The sequence below is a fragment of the Cebus imitator genome, unplaced genomic scaffold, assembly GCF_001604975.1.
Source record: "Cebus imitator isolate Cc_AM_T3 unplaced genomic scaffold, Cebus_imitator-1.0 Scaffold257, whole genome shotgun sequence".
NCBI classification, from domain to species: domain Eukaryota; kingdom Metazoa; phylum Chordata; class Mammalia; order Primates; family Cebidae; genus Cebus; species Cebus imitator.
In genome coordinates this window covers 2,483,118-2,502,620 of record NW_016107572.1, presented here as the reverse complement: position 1 = coordinate 2,502,620, position 19,503 = coordinate 2,483,118, and the positions used below count along the sequence as shown (strand labels likewise).

Sequence of the window (19,503 nt, the reverse complement as noted above, 5' to 3'; positions counted from 1 at the left end):
TTATGTTGCATGCCTGCTCCCTGCATATCTGCTCTGGTTTTAAATAGCTTATCTGAGCAGCTGGAGGACCACATGGGCTTATATGGCGTGGGGTACATGTTCCTGTGGCCTTGTCCCTGGCACCTGCCAAAATAGCAGCCAACAGCCCCCACCCCCACCGCCATCCCCCTGCCCCGCCCGTCCCCCGTCGCGCATTCCTCCCTTCGCAGGGCTGGCTCACCAGGCCCCAGCCCACATGCCTGCTTAAAGCCCTCTCCATCCCCTGCCTCACCCAGTCCCTGCCGAGGCTGAGCAGACGCCTCCAGGATTTGTCAGCAGCTGCTATTCTGAGGTAAGCCTTGGGCACAGCTCTGGGGAAGGGGCGAGCAGAGAATGGATGGGGTGATGTGAGGGTCTTGTGCCCTGGCATCCTTTCCCAGAGTCTGCCTGTGTCCACAGACATCCATGGCCCCTCCTGGTGGAGGCTACACTTCAGAGGAGGGGTTGCCAGGACTGGGCTCAAGATTAGTGCAGTAGAGCGGAGAGAGACAGAGAATCCCATGGTAGCCGCTGGAGACCAGGGTTGGAGGACCTGCGCTGAAGATGTAGCGTTGTGGACTCCTGGATGAGTCACTTTCCCTCCCCAGACCTCAGTTTTCTCATCTGTAGAGTGGACTAAGTATTTGCTAAGCTTCTGCTTGCTCTAAATACAATGGGGCTCTAACCAAAAGGGACTCCCCTAGATTGCTTGTTCCAGGCCGAGGGGCACCTATACCTTTCCAGGCAGGTCCTTCCGAGCCCCAGAGAGCAGAGTGAGACGCAGCCCTGTCAGTCAGGTGAGTCCCCTGGTCATATTCTCAAGGCCAGGAACTCAGAAACTGTCCCACTAGGACAGGCAGGTGCGCAGGGCCCGCTGCAGCACCTCTCCAGGCCGACGCGAGAATTCCACTGGATGCACCTGACTCAGGGCCACTCCCTCCCAGACAGGACCCAGAGCTGGGCTGCCCTTGGAGGGCAGATGGGCAAAGGCCCCACTGGGAGAATCTTTCCTTGGGCGTGAGCCCAGCTGGTTGGCATTAAAGGGTTTAACTCGGGTCCCCAAGTGTAACCCTTGTCCCGTCCCACCCCAACACCCCCTCTTGGGACAGGCCTTGCTCTATGCCCAGGAGTGGTAGACATGGACTCCCTTGGTTTCTCGATTCTTCCAGGCAGGCTGGGGACCATTTGGGGAGGGGGTTGCCTGGCATGTAAGGAATTCCAGGGCACATTCCTGGCCTGCTGTAGCCAGGAAGCGACCTGCCCTCCTAAATTCCTCCTCTGACCCATGTCTTACAGGGCAAATACTCCTGCTGTCTGCAAAAGTGCAATCTGTGAGGATCAGGTTGCCTGCTGCCCCCCGACTTTCGGCCCTGCTTCCACTCCCCTGCCCTCTCCCCATCCTCTTACCTTCACTCTCCTGGTGGCCTGACAGCTGTTGGCTTTGGAAAACCCCAGCTGAACGCTGGGGACAAGGATTGAGGGGTGGGGCCTGTGTTCCTCAGAAACTCAGAGACTGTTTCTACAAGGCCAGAACCGAAGGCTCATCTGTTTTATAGTTGGTTAACTAAAGTCAGAGATGCTAAGTGACTGAAATAAGTCCACACAGCAAAATCTAAGCTTTAAACCCAGACGGTTTTGACCCGAAGGTCAGTATGCTTTATGCCTTCTATTGTCTTTGCTTTACTCCCCGAGAAAGGTGACTCTGATCTCTTGGCTGTGAACGTGTTAGGCTGGAAAGCTGCCCCTGGAAGTGGGTGGAGCTTGGGTGCGAGGACACAGGTGTTTCAGGACATTCTGTTCCCTTGCCCTGCCAGGTTCTTGACCCTCTCCCATTCTGCAGCCCCCAGTCTCAGCCACCTCTTTCCCCTGCATCAGGTCCTGCCTTTGAGCCACTGGCTTGGTGGTGTCCTCTGGGCTGGCTGCAAGCCCTCTTCCATCCTCCATGTCTGCATGCTATTTTTGGGAGCTGAATGGTGCTCCCAGGAACAAGGAGAGGAGTCAAGCTGCTCTGTCCTCCTCTGAGCCCCAGCACCATGCCCAGTGGCTCTGAACTGGTGGAAGGGCAGGGGAGGAGAGGAGAGAAAGCTAGAAGCTATGCGGTTCCTCTGAGAATTTTCTCCCTCCCACTGAGTGACAGACTCCTGGGGCTCAGGCAGCAGCACCTCAACTTCTAAAGTCACTAGTTCTGGCGCTTTTCTGGGGCTTTGGGCAACACTTGTCATCCACACCCATCCTGGGGTTAGGAAGGCTATTCTTTGGCCATGCTCATCCTAAGACTCATTTGAAGACTCTGGGGTTTGAGTCTTTTTTCAGCAGAATGAGGCTTGATTCCCCATTATAACACCTCGCACATTTGATTTCTCTTCTTTTCCCCCACCCACCCCACGCTGGACGTTGGGGCAAAACAGTGGCTCAGAGCTGCTGTCCAGAGCTCCTTGTAAACAGGGCTCCTCCCTCACTGTCCTCATCCTGCTCCAGCACAGCGAGCAAGGGAGGGACCACTCTGGTGCTGCCCTGCTTGTCCCTAACCCAGCAGGACTGGACATGATGGGAGCAGGGTCTGAAGACAGTCAGTCCAGGGCTGCAGTGGACAGTCCAGGGCTGTCTGGAGAAGTCTCCACCCAGAGGGGCAGCTGGGGAGTGGCAGCTCCCTTGGAACCACTCAGCCTCAAAGGGGCTGCCTTACAGCGGACATCACCCCACTAACCAGAGCCCTGGCTCTTGCTGGATGTCCACAGATGAGTGCCTGGGGTTGTGCTCAACAACTATGGGGAGATGTGCAGGGAGAGGTGGTGAGGGAGTGAGCAGGACTTTCTGTGTGCCTCTGTCCTCATCCTGCAGCTTGGGTCTGAAATTGGTGCTGCAGCATTGGCAGATGTGAGTGGGGCAGGGGGTGGGCAGCAGAGAAGGAGCATTGGAGGGTGGTCCTGAGCATCACCGTGATTCTTCTCCCGCCTCACTCTCACATCGCCCTGTCCATTCTCTCCCTTGAAAGCCGACATCAGGGAGGTTGTGAGGCTGGCGTATTGCACTACAACAGGGTTGCTGTTCACGTTTCAAACAATGTGACTGTGTCCCTGGAGAAGTGCACTGTCATGGCCCAGGAGGGCTGGGTCACAGTACTTATTATCTGAATGCCTACACTGTACACAGCTGTGTTCCTCACACCTGCCCCAGAAGAACAGCAACTTCACAGCAAAGGGAGCTGAGATGCAGGGAGGTTAAGCGACCTTGCCAAGGTCGCAGGCAAACGCATGCTAGAGCCAGCATTCAAAGCGAGATTAGTCTCACACTCAAGTGCTTGCTCTCTGCCCCCTCCCTGTGATTACACGCGCACTGCAACACCTGACATTGCCTAATGCCTTCCCCTTTTGTTAATGTCAACTGGAGCCTCACAAAGACCCTGAGTAGCCAGGATGTGGACACTTTATCTCCATGAGACAGAGAAAGGACTGAGGTCTGGAGATGTTAAAAAGACTCGCCTAAACACCCTCAGCGAGCTAATGGAAGAGGATCTGAATCCAGATTATCTGTTCCCGGTGCAGTGAGAAGATGATCTCAGGATGAGTTCCCTGTGGAACATTTTTTTAACCGGAATTTTCATTGAGATAATTAAAGACTAATACACAGTTGTCTTTAACAGTGAGCGCGTACACACTTTACCCAGTTTCTCTCAAGGGCAACGTTTGCAAAACTAGTACAATATCAAAACCGAGACTGGACATCAATACAACCAATCTATGATCTTATTTGGATTTGCCCACAATTGCACTGTGTGTGTGTGTGTGTGTATGTGTGTGTGTGTGTGTAACTCTATGCAACTTTAACCTGTGTGGGTTCATGTATCCATCGCCACAGCGGACATGCTGAAAAGATCCCAAACCACAAGGATCCCTCCTCTGAGCTTTCTTTTTTTATGTTTATTTTTTTGAGACAGGGTCTCAGTCTTTTGACCAGGCTGGATTGCAGTGGACCAGGGCTTACTGCAGCCTCAGCCTTCTGGGCTCACGCGATTCTCCCACCTCCACCTCCTGAGTTGCTGGGACTACACTCATGCACCACGCCCAGCTAATTTTTGTTTTTGTGGTAGAGCCGGGATTTCGCCGCGTTGCCCAGGCTGTTTCAAACTCCTGGGCTTAAGGGATCCTCTTGCCTCAGTCTCTCCAAGTGTTGAGATGACAGGCGTGAGCCACCACACCCGGTCCACGTGTGTTTTCATGGCCACATTCGCGCCCCTCCCAGCTGCCTCAGAACCCTCGGCAACCACACATCTGTTCTCCGTGTTGCCATTCCAAGAATGTTATACTAATGGAATTCTACAGTGTGTGACTCTCCGAGTTGCCTTTTCCTCCTCAATCGGTGGAATTCCCTGGAGATGCATGCCAGTGGTTGTATGTATACACAGTTTATTCCTTGTTATCGCTGAGTAGTATTCCACGGTACAGATGCTGCAGCTGGTTTGACCACTCTCCCAGGGAAGCTTTGTGCAGTGCTAAACAGATCCTGTGGAGTCGGAGTGGGCAGAGTGGACGGAAAGGTTGAGAAACTGCAGACATTGTCTCGAGTGTCATAAATGGGAAACAGCATCCCAGGCAGTATTGCCTGTTCAGGGGCAAGGAATGAAGTGGACATCAGCAGGTGGCCTTGCTGCCATGTGGGTGTCACTATCTCCCCTTGGCAGGGAGGAAACAGGCTTTTTTGCTGCAGGTCACACAGCTAATAAGAGGTGGACATAGATTCACCCCCGGCCTCTCTGATCTCTGTACAACGGGGGACAGAGCTCTTCTGAGGAAGGCAGGCTTCCCTTTGTACCCGCACTGACTGTGTTCTCTTTCTGGAGGGAGAGCAGAGACCATGTCTGACACGGAAGAGGTGGTGGAAGAGTACGACGAGGGGTGAGTATCTGGAGCATCCAGGCTGAGCGGGGGCCCCTCCCACCGCCCTCACACCTGGTCCAGGAGCTGCCCAGCTGCCCTGGGATTCTGGGTGGAAGTAGCTGTGTGTGTTTTGGGTACCTGGGAGAGAGATATAGCCATTTCCTTTCCACCTGAGTAGCCAGGATATGGAGACTTTATCTCCATGGTAAAAGTTGTAGGTCCCAGGCAAAGCACAGGCTGGGGGACTTTGGGAAGCACAGAGGTTCAGCTCCAGGGTCATCGGGGTCTTTGGCCTGTCCTGACTAGGGGACAGGCCATGAACAGAGAAGCTGAGACGTTGGGTCTCCTGAAACTGACTGAGAAAGATTCAATTACTCTTTGGAGGTTACAGAGCTGATTGTGCCCCCCCAAACCCAGCTCAGAACCCAGTGTTATCACTTTGTCTTGGATCCCTGCTCTCTCCTGACAGTGACCTGCCCACAGCCCTGACCCAGAGGGAAACCAGGGTGTGGGACACAGCCGGTCCAATAGCTACGGAGAATGTTGGTCACCAGGGAGGAGTCAGAGGTCTAGGCACGGCTCCCGACCTCACAGAACTTACTCTGCCATTGAGATGTTAAGACATAAACTGGGGGAAGAAATTAGCCAGTGGGGCCCAGTGTGGAGGGCGGGCTGTTGGAAGTGCAGGGGTTCTGAGGAGAGGGAGATCCGGGGCTGAATAGCCGTGGGGCTGTGGAGAAGGCAGGTCCTGCCTGTGTAGAATTTGAAGAGAGAAGAGATTTGGGAGAGGGCAGGACTTTCTAGAAAGGTGTACAGCCTGAGCAAGGATGGAAAGAGTAAGTGAGCAGAACACTGGTGAGACCAAGCTGGCTGGGTAGAGACTTGCCGAGGATGGTAGGAGGCAGCCCTGCATGGGAAGGGCAGGCTGGGCTAGTGGGTGTCATTGCAGGGTGGGCAGGGCAGCATGGACCCCACAAGGCAACAAGGGAAAAAAGTGGGGATTATCTTTGGGGAAAGGCCAAGTGTATGCAAGCCTGTGTGTGCATGTGTGTGTATGCATGCGTGTGTGCATATGTGTGCAGGCCTGTGTGTGCATGTGTGCAAGCCTGTGTGTGCATGTGTGTGTATGCATGCGTGTGTGCATATGTGTGCAGGCCTGTGTGCGTGTGTGTGTGTGTGCGCGCGCGCGAGCTACTGACAGTGTTTCCTGTTGCTCTCAGGGAGCAGGAAGGTAAGCGTAAACGTGTGTACTCATTTGGATCACAGACAGCCAGGTTCGAAACTGATCCACCTCTTCTCTCTTCTCTTCCTGCCTGGACTTCTCTTCTGAGCAGAAGCAGCTATTGAAGGTATGTACCTTAGGCAGGTGGAGAGCCAGAAAGCGGCAGGCTCGGGAATGTGGAAATCCTGGGAGCTCTGGGAAAGCAGCTCATCTGTCCCTGCTCCTCACTCTGAGCTGAGCAAGATCCTCCCACAACAGGGCCCCCGGGTTGGGAATCAGTCCTACCTGGGTTGCTCAGGTCTTGAGGCAAACGATTGAAAACTGGCTCTTCTTTTGCCATTTGCTTCAAACACAATGACCGCTTTTCCTAATTAGTTTTGCTTCTTTTCCTTTTTATCATGGGAAAATATAAATGCATATAAAGGTAGCAATAATAGTAATAAAAGTGCTCCCCCTACCCAGTGTACCCATTACCAGCTTCAACAATCATCAGCCTAGGGTCAACCTTCTTTCCTCTATACTCCATTTTCCCCCAGTTACTTTGGAGCAGACATCCAAAATCGTTCCCAGACACCACGTCATTTCATGCTTCAACGTTTCACTTCAGTGTATCTCTAAGAGATATGCACTACTTAAAACCATAACCACAACGCCATGATCACGCCCACAAACGTTCCATTTAGTAATTTCTCAAATGCGATTGTGAGTACGAAATTGCTCAGTGATCTGAGGCGCCTTATCTCGGCATGAAGCTTTGTCATTATTCTGACCTTGCAGAGGCCCCTCTTGCTGCTCTTATTCTGATCAGTTAACCCATTGCCCTCCTCAGCCCTAGGTCCCACACCTCCCTGAAAGAACGCCCTCACCGATCCAGAGGCTTCGCTCCAGTCCTCCCCCAACCCCCCAGGCAGGTGGACCCTGCCTTCTAGTGCTCAAGTCACTTCAGCATGTGGCGTGTAGACATTAGGAGAAGGATCTCTACTGAAGGTCTGGGGAGGGAACCCAGTGGCCCCTCCCTTGCTCCCCATGGTTCGGAGGGAAAACGGGGACCGGCATGCACATGTAGGGCTGTTCCAGGGGTGTCCGGCCAAAGAGGACACAGAAGAGAAATTCACAGGAGAAACTGGAAAAGGCCACAGGAGTCTTTTTTGGTTTTCAAGGAATACCAGCTACTTCAGAAGCTGTCGGAAATATTTTTTTGAATCCAAAATCTAACTGGCTCCAAATTCCGCTGCGTTCCCTGAACAGACTCTTTGTATGATAGCCCTCCCTTTGTTTTGGAGGATTTTGCACTTCCTTATAACAGGTTTGGGGTGGTGGAGTTTGAGACGTAGGTCTCTGGATTTGGGACCCACCTGCCTGCCACATGCAGTAGAATCTGGCTGTGAGTTTACAGTCATTCTCTGGTGTGCTGGGATCTGAGCCGTGTAGCGCCTGCCTTGCTTGCCATGAATAGACGAGACCCACCTCCCACACAGCTGAGGAGGTGGCTGCAAATGATCAGGAGAGAGCAACGTCCAGATGGGTGTCCACTAAGCCTGCAGGATAGACAGTGCCACGTGTCTTTCTTCCAGAAGAGGAATTGTTCCACTTGCTGGAACTGTTTTTTGGGCAGATATTTGTGCACAGAACAACTATTGGAGATGCAGTCTCTTCCGTTAGGGTTACAATGCCCGGCCCTTCTTAGATGGGGCAGCCTCCTCCCAACAGGCCGGGCAAATCTCTCCTGGGGCCAGGCTCTCCGGTGAGGCTTTCTAAAGCGTGGAAACTGGATATGGTTTGCAGAATATCCAAGAGCTTCATGCAGGGCAGGAACATGGGCAGGTTCATTGAAGGCAGGACATTTGATAGGAGTGAATTGCGCCCCGCTCTCTGCTCTTTGGGGCCTCTGTCTTAGTAAGAGGGAAGCCGAGGCTCTGTCATCCAGACGCAGTGCAGTTACCCCAGAGCGCATGCTCCTCTTGTGCCGGGCACCTGCTGGGCGCTTTATGCAGGCTAGGTCATTCAGTCCTCACAACGGCTGAGAAGTGAGTAGAATGATTCCCATTTTACTGATGAGGCGCCTGAGGCTCAAGGAAGGAACTGGGAAGACAGTGGTCCCTGTTGCTGGAAAGTGGTGGCTTGGGAATTGGAACGCTGGCCTAACTCCAAAGCCCACACTTGTAAAACCACTGCGCTTGGGGGCTGCGCCTGCCCCAGGCTCTCTGCTCCCACACTAACCTGTCTTGCTTTTCCCCTCCGCTGCGGCCACTCCCTGAACCTCAGAAGAGGAGGACTGGAGAGAGGACGAAGACGGTAGTACAGCCTTTCCTTCCATGCTGCTTTCTGCGCCTGCTGTCCCGAGTGCAGCCTGCTTGTCCAGGGGCCCTGCTCTGGGGGCGGGGGGGGTGTGTGTGAGTGAGGGGCAGGGATGGAGTGGGTCAGTCATTTCCTCCCCAGCCTCCGACGGAGCAGGGTCACGGTTCCGAGCTGCTCATCATGTCTGACCTTCAGGGCCGCTGGCTCCTCTCCCTGGTTTCTGATCCTTCCCCTGGGCTGGGCGGTGGGAGGGACCCAGGCTGGCTGGTTTCCCAAGCTGCCCGAAATGTGGCCACAGAGAGGGCCCAGCATCTGGAAGCCAGCAGCGCCACCCTGCCCCCACACACGTCCCAGGGTTCTGTGCTGGGTCCTCCCTAGGAGCTGGACAACGCCCAGACAGGGTGGCCAGGGTGTTGGTTGGGGCGTCTGGGGACAGAGTCCTCTGGAGAGCAGCCAAGGGGGCTGGAAATAGCCAGAGCAGGAAGGACATGACATCAGCCATCAGATGTGCCCTGCTGATGGGGGGCACAGGACCAGGGCAAGGGAGTGAGACTAGGGCTTAATTTTACAAAGTGCGTTCTGACAGTGATATCTCAAGATGCAGTAGGTGGGCCGGGGAGGTGGTGGGCTCCCCATCCTGCAATGTGGCATGGCCACTGGGTGAGGTGGGGTGTGTTGTACACGTAATGACATGTCAGATGAGGTGGCAGAGGTGTGAGCAAGATGGCCTAAAGGTGGACCCCACAATGGCCCTGTTCTTCCCCGCTAGCCCTCAGCTCTCACACCTTCTAAAAGGATCATTTTCGGATAAGCCTCCTGCAGGGATCAAAGAAAAGGCATCTCCAGGCTTCAGAGAGGACTCAGACATGGGAAGGGAGGACAGAGAGCATGAAGGCCGATCCTTCTCCCACAACGGTGTCTTCCTCCTGCCTGAGGCTTTTTCTTTTCCCTCTGCCAAGAGGCCCCCACTTCCCAGTGCATCAACCATTCAACCATTGATCGCCCAACCACAAATGTTGATCGGGCATCACAGATCACTTCCTGCAGGCAGAGCCCAGGCCAGAGCCCAGGCCAGGCAGCATCCTGTCTGCCTTATCTGTCTGTCTAGTCCAGGTGCCTGATAGGGATGGGGGCCACATCCTGCCAATCAAATGGTTGAAAATAGAAAAATCCTGTCCTCTTTTTGGATAGTATGAAGATCCAGATATTGGGCGTGCCATCCAGCCACACAGTCATAGTCTTTTGGTGTCTTTTTGAGATGTGGATGGAGGGTGTCCAGAGTCACTAAGTTCAGGAGAGGATCTTCCAGAGAACTTAGCTTAAGCAGGGCATGTCCTGTGGTGCCAGACACAGAGTGGAACCTCTGGGCTGGAAAGTTGGGGTGGAGTCCCATCATCAGGGAGGTCACTGGGACAAGTGGGCTAAGCTGGGTGGGGGGAGGCAGCCGACAGTCAAAACCAAGAATGGCAACCTCCCTGGCATTCACGTTAGTTGCCCCCAATTCATCTGGATCTAGACGTCTTAACCCCATTCCCACTCCTCACTGCCCATTCTCTGCTCCGGGTTCTGCATGATGGCAGGAGTGGGGCCTGCTTGTTCACTTCTCCAGGGCAGGAGGAGGGTGCTGAGGGCGGGGCTGAAGCAGACGCTGAGACCGAGGAGACCAAGGCAGAGGGTAAGTCTCCAGATGAGGGTGTAGGAGCCTCAGGGGTGGGGAGAACCCCCAGAGCCATTCCCGAGGCAGTAAGAAACCCCCCCAGAAGAGGCTCTCCTATGTGCACCTGCTCCTCCTATTGGCCGAGATTCAATGGTTGATTGCCCAATCAACAAACGTTGATCCAGTGCTTCTCTTGAGTCAGAGTCTTGGGTCCAGGGGAACATGTGTGTGAGAGACAGCTCTGTGACCCCCAAAACCAACAGGGTGCATCTTGGCTAGGACTTTTTTGTGGGGGAGGCGCTTGGTGGGGGACGACTCGAGCTCAGAACAAGGACCTTGACTGATTTCTCATGTTTCATTTAGAAGCTGGAGAAGAGGAGGAAGTGAAGGAGGCTGAAGGTAAGGATAAGAGGGGAGAGGCAGAGGATGGTAGCGGAACCCCTTACAGCAGCTTTGGAGGAGAGTGCCCACAGTGCTCCTTTCAGGGAAGTGGGTGGGCACTGAGAGGGTTTGGGAGAGGAGAGGACAGAACTTCGTGGCACTTGCAAAGTTTTTGATGTTGAGCTTTAAACTTTGCCCCTTCTCATCCCAGAGAAGCTGCAATGGCGGGACCCAGTGGGAAAGGGGGCCATTGTCCAGCCCCCTGGTCTGGATAGAGCAATGGGACCCAGAAGTCATATCCACACATGAAGCTCCCAGAGCTTATGCGAAATCACTTGTAGGATGTGGTATCTGTAGAATGAGACCCCAAGGCACAGATGGTCATGGTGGCCCATTCTGCGGTCACCATCATGCTGCAGCCGGTCCCAATCACTTCTCCAGAGGGGACGGGACAACCAGCTGGGGCTTGAAATCATGTCAGCTTCTGCCCTATGGCCACCAGGAAGTCCAGGGGGTAACAAAGGAGGCAAAGACCTGGGAGGGGATTCTAGGGCCAGGACCCCTGGGGACCTTTCCAAAGGACTCCTCCTCACCATGAAACCCAACAGTAGCAAAACTGCTTTGCCCTGAACTGGTGAGTGAGAGAAGGCTTTATGTGAAGTTCCGCACTGCGTGAGTGTGTGCCCTGCAGAACTCCATGGAGAGGGAGGGTGGCATTTGCAACCCCTGCTGGCTTCATTCTCCTGGACGCCCCTGGGATCAGGGCTCCCCAGTGCTGGAGGAGACTCACTGTACAGATGGAGACATGGAAACCAACAGGGGCGGTAGCTCATTAAGGCTAGTGTTGGGACCACATCTGGGGCCACCTGACCCATGGCTGTGTGCTTCTGTCTCCTCCAGATGGCCCAATGGAGGAGTCCAAACCCAAGCCCAGGTGAGTGGGATGCACCTGGGTAGAACTGGGAGCAGAGGCTCAGGGAGAGAGGATGATGATGGAACAGGGGTGCAGTGTGGACACGGCAGTGGGGTTGGTGGGTACAGACCACCACATATAGTTGTACAAGTTGTGTACTGCATAAAATTCTCTTCCTAAGGGAATGAGTGAGGGCTGAATTCCACCCAATACTCACCACCAATCATGCACCCTGGCAGGGCAGGGCTATATTCTTCTAGAGGAAGGGCCCTGAACACTCTCCTCTCACAGCATGGCCCGAACACCCTCCTCCATGGTTGAGTTGGGACCTGGGGATAAAGGGAAGCAAATTGTGGGAATCCAAACAATGGAACCATGCCAGCCTAGGCATGGCGGCTTCAGAGAGCTGAGAGAGGACAGGGCAGGGCGGCTTGGTGCCACACACATGAAGCCCACCTGGAGGTGGTGTGTGCTGGGGGGCTGGGGAATAGGGAGCATTTCCCTTTTGATGATGCCAACCCTGCCAGCAGGTGGCACCTCTGCCCATTCACAGGCTCTTCCCATTTCAGTGGGGGCTTCTGAAACCCGCCCAAGACATTCCAGATCTATTCATTTGCCCAGTGCCTTTCCCTTTCCTGCCCTCTTGTGCATTGCAGTATCTCATTTCAGCTCCACACACCTGAGGGCAGGGAGCTGGGGGACACCAAGAATCAGAGAACCCCCTGGGTCTCGGCATGTGCTGGGACCGGGACCAAACTGCAAAAGTGCCGGCTTCACAGCGAGTTTCTGCAGGGTCCACCACGGGGACGTGGAGTCTGATAAGCATGCCATCTTGTCACAGCTTCTTTGATTGCAAGTTGTGTGGCTTTGAGAAAGTCACTCTGCCTCCCCAAGTCCCAGTTCTCCTAAATGAGGTTAATGGTACCTGCTTCATGGGCATATCGTGAGCATGAAATGAAATCGCACATGTGAAAGAGCTTTGTGCATTCCCGGGTGCTGAGCAAGGCTGAGGATGCCATTGTGGACGTCAGTATTAATATCACCGCTGTGGCTGGTCGGGGCAGTACTGGAAGATTTTCTAGGCAGGAGCAGGGCCCTGCCTTTCCTGCACATCTTCCGTCCCTAGGTCCAGAATGGGGCTGATGCTCGCTGACGATTTCTCTCTCCAACAGGTCATTCATGCCCAACTTGGTGCCTCCCAAGATCCCCGATGGAGAGAGAGTGGACTTTGATGTGAGCGGTGGCTGTGGGTTGTGTGGGCCTGGGCTAGGGATAGTCCCACCGGTCCCCGATGACAGGGATTTCATGGCCTTGGGCTGGGGTAGCGCGCAGGTGGGACGGGGTGCAGCACTAGCCAGGCTGAGTGAGGATGAGTGCCCATCCATGAGCATGGTCCTGGGTTCAGGCCACAGTTGCCCCTTCCCTGGCCAGGTGCCAGGCCCTGCCCGAGGTCTTTTGCATTGTGTTGGGGGGTGTCTAGCCCACCCACTCTCCCCTGGACTCTGGAGTGGCAGCCTCTGAGCCACAGCGGTCCACCTGCAGGATATCCACCGGAAGCGCATGGAGAAGGACCTGAATGAGCTGCAGGCGCTGATCGAGGCTCACTTTGAGAACAGGAAGAAGGAGGAGGAGGAGCTCGTTTCTCTCAAAGACAGGATTGTAGGTGTCCAGTCTGCCCACCCATCGTTCCCTGATGGCCCAATCTGCCCTCCATCCCTTTTGTGAGGCCCCACCTCCTCCAGACAGCCTTCCCTGGTGCCTCAAACCTGGCTAGGTGTGAGATCTCCTTCAGGGCCCTCCAGCACCCTGAACTGCTCCTGCAGCCCTGACTGGTTTCTTGGGTCCCTGCCTCTTCTCCCCACCAGACTGGATGCTTCTTGACCAGCTCACAAGAGCTGAGTCTGATCTGTTTCAGGCCTCCCCCAGGCCTAACTCAGGCCCTGGCTGTGGACCGACTAATCACATGTCTGCTGCCCCACCTCTGCCCTTGCCTCCTCTTCCCCCACCGAGGAAGGGAACTTGAGTGTGACCTGCAGAATCCCACATCCTTCTCCTGCAGGGCGTGGAGGCTGCTTTGATTGCTAACTTGCCTTCCCACAGACGTGCTGCTCTGGCTGGAGCAATGACTTGGCCATCTATCCAAGCATATATCCAGGGCAGCTGCCAGGGCAGGGTGGGCTGGAGGCGGGGGCAGAGCTCAGGAGGAACCCACCTGATGTTTCCCAATTGTGGCGGGCGGTCTCGCCACGAGGAATGCTGGAGGTGGGTCACTGCCTGGTGTGCACGTCCACGGAGCTGGTTGAAAGTGGAAGCCCTTGGAGGCCGGGCACCACCGCTTCAAGACTCTGGGAGGAACCCCCCTAGGAATTCCCTTGCCACCCCATGAAGTTTCCTGTTCCTGCCACGTCACCTTCTCCCCATGTACACCTGGGCGGGCTTTGCCTCTTCTCCTTAGGAGAGACGTCGGGCCGAGCGAGCCGAGCAGCAGCGCATCCGGAATGAGCGGGAGAAGGAGCGGCAGAACCGCCTGGCTGTGAGTGACGCCCAGCCCAGGCCCACAGAGCCCCCCATGCTCCCAGCTCCTGCTGGGCTCCCAGGCCCCTCTCTATTTATTCATCAACCTGAATTCAGTCAAGAGACAATATCAACCTAGGAGGTGCTGGGCAGCAAACAAGAGAGGAATGTCTGGGTCCTTATGAACGTGTTATTTTATAAGACTCTCCAGTCGTCATCCCTTCCCCAGTGCAGACTTTGTGGGAACTGAAGGCCCTGTAGCTCTCTTCCTGTGCAGCTGCATTTCCAGAGCAGCAGGTCTTCCTGGGGCACTCCCAGCTTGAGGGGATGACGAGACCTCATATGAGAGCATCAGGACCTATCCATTCATGCCGTCATTTCTCACTCAGTGGACTCCTGTGGACCAGTCCTGTGCTGGGAGCTACCCCCTCAGAAAGCTCCTTACCCAGCAGGGAGTAGGCTGAACTCATCCATAAACACCACAAGCTTCAGCCCAGAATTGGGGTTTCCCATCCTTTCCCTAATTTGCTTTCTTCCTCTGCCCTGTAAATCAGGAAGAGAGGGCTCGACGAGAGGAGGAGGAGAACAGGAGGAAGGCTGAGGACGAGGCCCGGAAGAAGAAGGCTTTGTCCAACATGATGCATTTCGGAGGTTACATCCAGAAGGTAGGTGGGGAGCAGCAGGGGTCGCCAGGAGGACCTGGTATAGCCCTGAAGAATGAGCTGTCCACTGCGGCAGGTAGACACTAGATCAGATCCCAGGAAGAGATTCCCAGCTGCTGCAGGTGGGAGACTGACGTCTCCTCGTGCCTAGGCCCTGAGCTGGCTCTCAGCCTGACCATGGCTTGCACTAGGAGGGGCCTGCTGGGGTAGGGGCTAAGGGCAGACCCTGGGGCACCAATGGTGCGCCTCATGTCTGGCCCCAGCAGTGCTCAGGAGCCCCCAAGGAGGATGGGTGCAGCTGGAAAAGCCTTGTGCTAAGAGTCAGAGCTCTGGCTGGAGACCCAACTCTGCCACATACGGTTGCGTGACCTTTTGCAACCTCTGAGCCTCGGTTTCCTCATCCAGCACTCATATTGCCTTGATGGTTTGAGAAGCTCAAATGAGCTACCATGGAAAGTACCTATGTGCCACACAGATGTGAGGTTGTTTGTTCCTGGAAACTCACTCTCAGTCCCTAATTTTGTGCACCATTCCTCCTGCATCCTCTGTTCCTAAGGGAGCAGGGCTATGTGAAATTGATTTTCTCTAGGTAGTGACGGAATCAAAACATTTCCTTAGATCTCCAGCTCAGTCCCCAGCTTAGAACTAGGCCACCCCTGCCTCTGTCCGCATGGTGACCACACCAGCCAAGACTTTGGCATCATCACCCTGCTATCAAAGCAGTCCCTGCTGTAACCCCCAGGCCCACGTCCTAGTAAGCCCGGCTGCCTACAGCGAGTGTCTGAATCTTCTCTTCCGTGTCTCTCCTTCCCTTTGTCTTCTGCCTTCTCTCTGTGTCTCTGTTGCGGTCTTGGTCTTTTTCTCTGGGCCTCTCTCTCATGGTTTCCCGGTTTAGCAGGCCCAGGTGGGTACCAAAACCTCAAATCTTCTTCCTCCCTGTAGTTTTGGGGAACTCCCTGGGAGGGGAAGGCGCCTTGCTGGAGGGGAAGAGTGTAGAGATTTGGCTGGCTGGGGAGCGGGGAGGCTGGTGAGAGGTGGGGGAGGTTAGTTAAGTAAAGGAGGAAGAGGCTGACGTGATCCTCCTTGCCCCTGCCTCAGTTTCCCCAGGGAATGCATGTAGTTGGTAGTGTGGGGTATGGCAGGAAAAAGAGCATAAGAACCGGGCTCTCCTGCAGGCTTGCTCTATCCCCAGAGGGTTCAGGGAGGGTTAGGGGACAGGGAGGGGGCAGTCTAGCCAGTTTTCTCTGCTTCCCACACCCTTCAGACAGAACGGAAAAGTGGGAAGAGGCAGACTGAGCGGGAAAAGAAGAAGAAGATTCTGGCTGAGAGAAGGAAGGTGCTGGCCATCGACCACCTGAATGAAGATCAGCTGAGGTGGGGGCTGGGAGGAGTGGTCCTGGGGCACAGCAGCATCTGGTGGCTGTGTTGGGGTGGGGGTGGGGGGAGTTGGGCTGAGGGCACTTCTTGCTGTGAGCCACCAGAGGGCAAGACTGCCTCACATATTTTCCCACGGCAAGTTTGGAGGGACCAGGGCTGGCACCAGCAGGTCGGGTGAGCTCCTTTGTGGGCTTTGTTGACGGGCAAAGAGAAGGGAGCAGGTGCCCCACCTCTCTGAGCTTCACTCTCCCCACCTGCACACGGGTGTCAGGACGGGGGTTGAACTAGATGCTGTCCTGTGCCAGGAGGGCTTCTCCCGCTGCCTGTGTGTTCTCAGAGCTTTGCCCTGGCAGCCCCTGGTGTCCGTTCCTGAGCATTGGTGGCTGCTGTCTGGTCCCCAGGCAGGGCCAGGCCCAGGGGGTGGACTGGGGTACCCTCGCAGGCCTGGAGGTGGGAAGGAGGGCTGGGACCTTGGGGGCTGGGCCGGGACCAGGACAGAGGCCCACGAGGGCTGTTCTTTACCGGCCCTCACTGCATTCCCACCCTTGCCCCTGCAGGGAGAAGGCCAAGGAGCTGTGGCAGAGCATCTATAACTTGGAGGCAGAGAAGTTTGACCTGCAGGAGAAGTTCAAGCAGCAGAAATACGAGGTGGGGCGCCGTGCTGCTCCCCGCCCAGCCTCTCCATCACACGCTCCTCCTGGTTCACTGGGCCGCGCAATACTGCAGCAGGTCACCGGGTCCCTGTCCCTATTCCCCACCAACCCCCTTTAGCTCCTTTGTCTGCCCCTGCTGTCTGGCCTTCAGAAGGGTTCCGTGTCCACCGCGTTGGTGACTGCTTGCTGGAAGTGTCTGAGAGCTCGCTGGGGCTAAGCAGAGACACTTTCCTGGGGTTCCAAACCTGGGGGTCTCCAACACGTGGAGGCAGCAGCTCAGAGCACTGAGCTGGATACAAGAACCAGGATGCACCAAGCTAGGACCCCCAGTGGAGGGAGAAGGCTGCCACCAGGGAGGCGCTTCTCCCCACGCACACCCAAGGCCCTGGTGCAGGCACAGTTAGGCTGAGCCTCAAGCCCACAGCCTTTCAGGGTCCTGTGTGCATTAATGAGGGTCCTAGGTGAACAAACACCAGGCAAGGAAATGGCTTAGAGGACACTGATGCTGCACACCTGAGCTCAGAGCTGGGCGCCAGCCCCTCCTTGCCACCACCGCCTCCCAACCCCTGCCCGCCCCAGGGCCTCTTTGCTAACTAAGGGAAGAAGTCAGCTTCCCTTGGAGGGTCTCCTCTGCTGCTCCTGCCAAACCACTCCTCCCTGAGCAAGGAGCCCCTCCCTGGGCAGGCTCAGGCACTAGTGGCTAGAGGGTGATCCTACCTCCCAATACGGAGAGAGGCTGCATTGCCTGGCCACAGCGGCATGGACTTCAGAGCCATGCTACATGGGCTGCGTTCCTACCTGTGCCCCTTGCTAGCTGTGTGAACTTGGGTGAGTTAGTCCACAGTTGCTTGCCTCCCTTTCCACAGGTAACACTGCAGCCCACTTCAGAGGGTGATTGTGAGGGTGACAGAGATAATAATACTCATTATTGTTATTATTCTAGTGTTCTGACCACTGTTCTGAGAATTTGCCATGTATTAACTTACTATGTCCTCACAGCAGTCCTATGTGTTCCTATCTGGGAAAGCGCTCAGGACAGAGCCTGGCACCCCCTAAGTGCTCAGCAGGTGTTCAGCCACTGTTGTGGTCTCTCTAGGCCTGTGCCTTCCACTCCTCTTTCCCTCCCTCCCTTTTTTCCTCCCTCCCTCCCTCCCTCCCCCCCTTCCTCCCCCCCTTCCTTCCTTCCTTCTCCCTCCCTCCCCTCCTCTCTCCCCCCTCCCTCTTTCTCTCTTTCTCTCTCTTTCTTTCTTTCTTTTTCCCACTTAACTCTGGACTGGCCAACAGGACACATTTGCCAAAGTTTGGGGCGGCGCCCTGCAGGGGTGGTGCATGGGATGCTACCCTTCACAGGGCACAGCTTCCGGGGTGGTGCACAGCTGGGCAAGGGTGCCCCAGAGGGGTCTTGGGCTGGCTGCTAGGAGGGCTCCGTGACACAGCCTCCAGCTCTGCACCCAGCTCTCAGAGGCCTTCCTTATGGGATCCTCATCCTGAACCTACTGTGGCCCTGGGACCCTGCAGCAAAAGGCCCATGAGGCATCTGGAAGCTTCTCCTTGTTCTGCCTGTGGCTCCCGGGCCCCCGTTGACCCTTAACTACCCTAAATCCTCCTAGCCTCCTGCTCTTTGGTGCTCCTCCTCCTCCTCCTCCTGCACCGCTGCGCTCAGCGCCGCTCCCCATCCCCAGGCCACCTGGAACCGGAGCCCATCAGCTCCAGTGATGCTCCTTGTCCTTTCCACTTTTCTTGCAGATCAATGTTCTTCGAAACAGGATCAACGATAACCAGAAAGTGTAAGTGTCTGAGGTCATCCGCGCCTAGCCCAGCCCCGCCTCTTCCTTCCCACCTTCCAGCCGTCATCCCACTCCTCTGTGGAGGGCCGCGGGCTCCCAGGGCTTCCTCCTGCTTCAGCCCACAGGTTTCCTTCTCAGGCTCCTCTGGGCCTCGTGCTCCCCTCCCTGTGGCCTCTGCTTGCTGACGGGGGTGGGATGTGGGGTGGAGAAGCCTCCCTCCAGCCTCAGGCTGCTGCCCTATTCTGCCCCTGAAGGCAGCTCCCAGCTGCTCCTCTCACCTTTGGCACCCCCATCCTACCCCAGCCCCAAGGTGACCTGCAACCCTGCCTGTGTCCCCATGTCACTCAGTCTTGCTTCTCCTGCAGCTCCAAGACCCGCGGGAAGGCCAAAGTCACCGGGCGCTGGAAGTAGAGCCCAACCTCCTTCATCAAAGGTCTGCTCCTCGCTCCTACCTGTCCCCAGCCTGCACGCCCCAGCTCCCGGGCCCTCCTGGGACCCCAGGCAGCTCCTGTTTGGAAATGGGGAGCTGGCTCAGCTGGGAGCCAGCACTCCTGCCTGCCCCCACACCCACTCCACGCCAGCAATAAAAAGCCACCACACACTGACTGGCCTTTCTGTCACTTCCCCTTCAGAGTGAGAGAAACTGAGGCATGACCTTAGTCTCGCAGGCCCCGGTGTCTTCCAAGCCTGGAGGAGCTTTCCCCGGTCAGGTCTCCCTGCTTGCCTCCAGCTGGGGAGAGGGCGGGGGGCCCAGGGCTGCAGCCCGGCAGGTGGGAACAGTGGAAAGGGCTGATCATAGCTCCTGGCAGTGACCAAAACAGCACATGGGAAAAGTGCTGTCAAGGGGGACAGAGCGTTCCCTACATGAGTCACTCACTGGAGTACAATGCAGGCTCTTTGGATGGTTCCTATTCTCTTCCTCCTCCTAGCCAGGGCCCTAGGAACCAGGCGTCTGAGGGTCAGGGAGCCCTTGAGGAAGGAAGGAGGGCTGTTTGTATTGAGCAGCTATTCAAGCCTGAGTTGCTGAAAGGTGTGAGTTAGTCTGGGTGCCTCAGTTTCCCCCTCCCATGATCTGCACATCCTTAAGGGCTTAAACCACAGGGTCCTGAACTGAAGACGACAGCTTGATGGCATGGATTTCAGT

At 55.8% G+C, this 19,503-nt stretch overlaps 1 protein-coding gene across 6 annotated transcripts; it reads left to right on the top strand.

The window, feature by feature from the left end:
• Nucleotides 1–185: 185 nt before the first annotated feature.
• On the top strand, nucleotides 186–18,964 carry TNNT2 (troponin T2, cardiac type). 6 transcript variants are annotated; one of them, XM_037728164.1, is made up of 17 exons: nucleotides 186–331; nucleotides 4,863–4,913; nucleotides 6,116–6,126; nucleotides 6,230–6,244; nucleotides 8,383–8,412; nucleotides 10,025–10,090; nucleotides 10,436–10,471; nucleotides 11,354–11,387; nucleotides 12,539–12,599; nucleotides 12,909–13,025; nucleotides 13,822–13,899; nucleotides 14,435–14,545; nucleotides 15,438–15,446; nucleotides 15,807–15,916; nucleotides 16,477–16,567; nucleotides 18,319–18,359; nucleotides 18,725–18,964. In XM_037728164.1, exons 2-17 carry the CDS (start codon nucleotides 4,873–4,875, stop codon nucleotides 18,768–18,770), a joined length of 897 nt encoding a protein of 298 aa, XP_037584092.1. In that variant the 5' UTR covers nucleotides 186–331; nucleotides 4,863–4,872; the 3' UTR covers nucleotides 18,771–18,964. The 6 variants fall into 6 exon arrangements, with proteins under 6 accessions (XP_037584092.1, XP_037584094.1, XP_017354920.1 ...); XM_037728166.1 differs by having other exon boundaries at nucleotides 4,860–4,913; nucleotides 15,441–15,446; XM_017499431.2 differs by having other exon boundaries at nucleotides 4,860–4,913.
• Nucleotides 18,965–19,503: the final 539 nt, after the last annotated feature.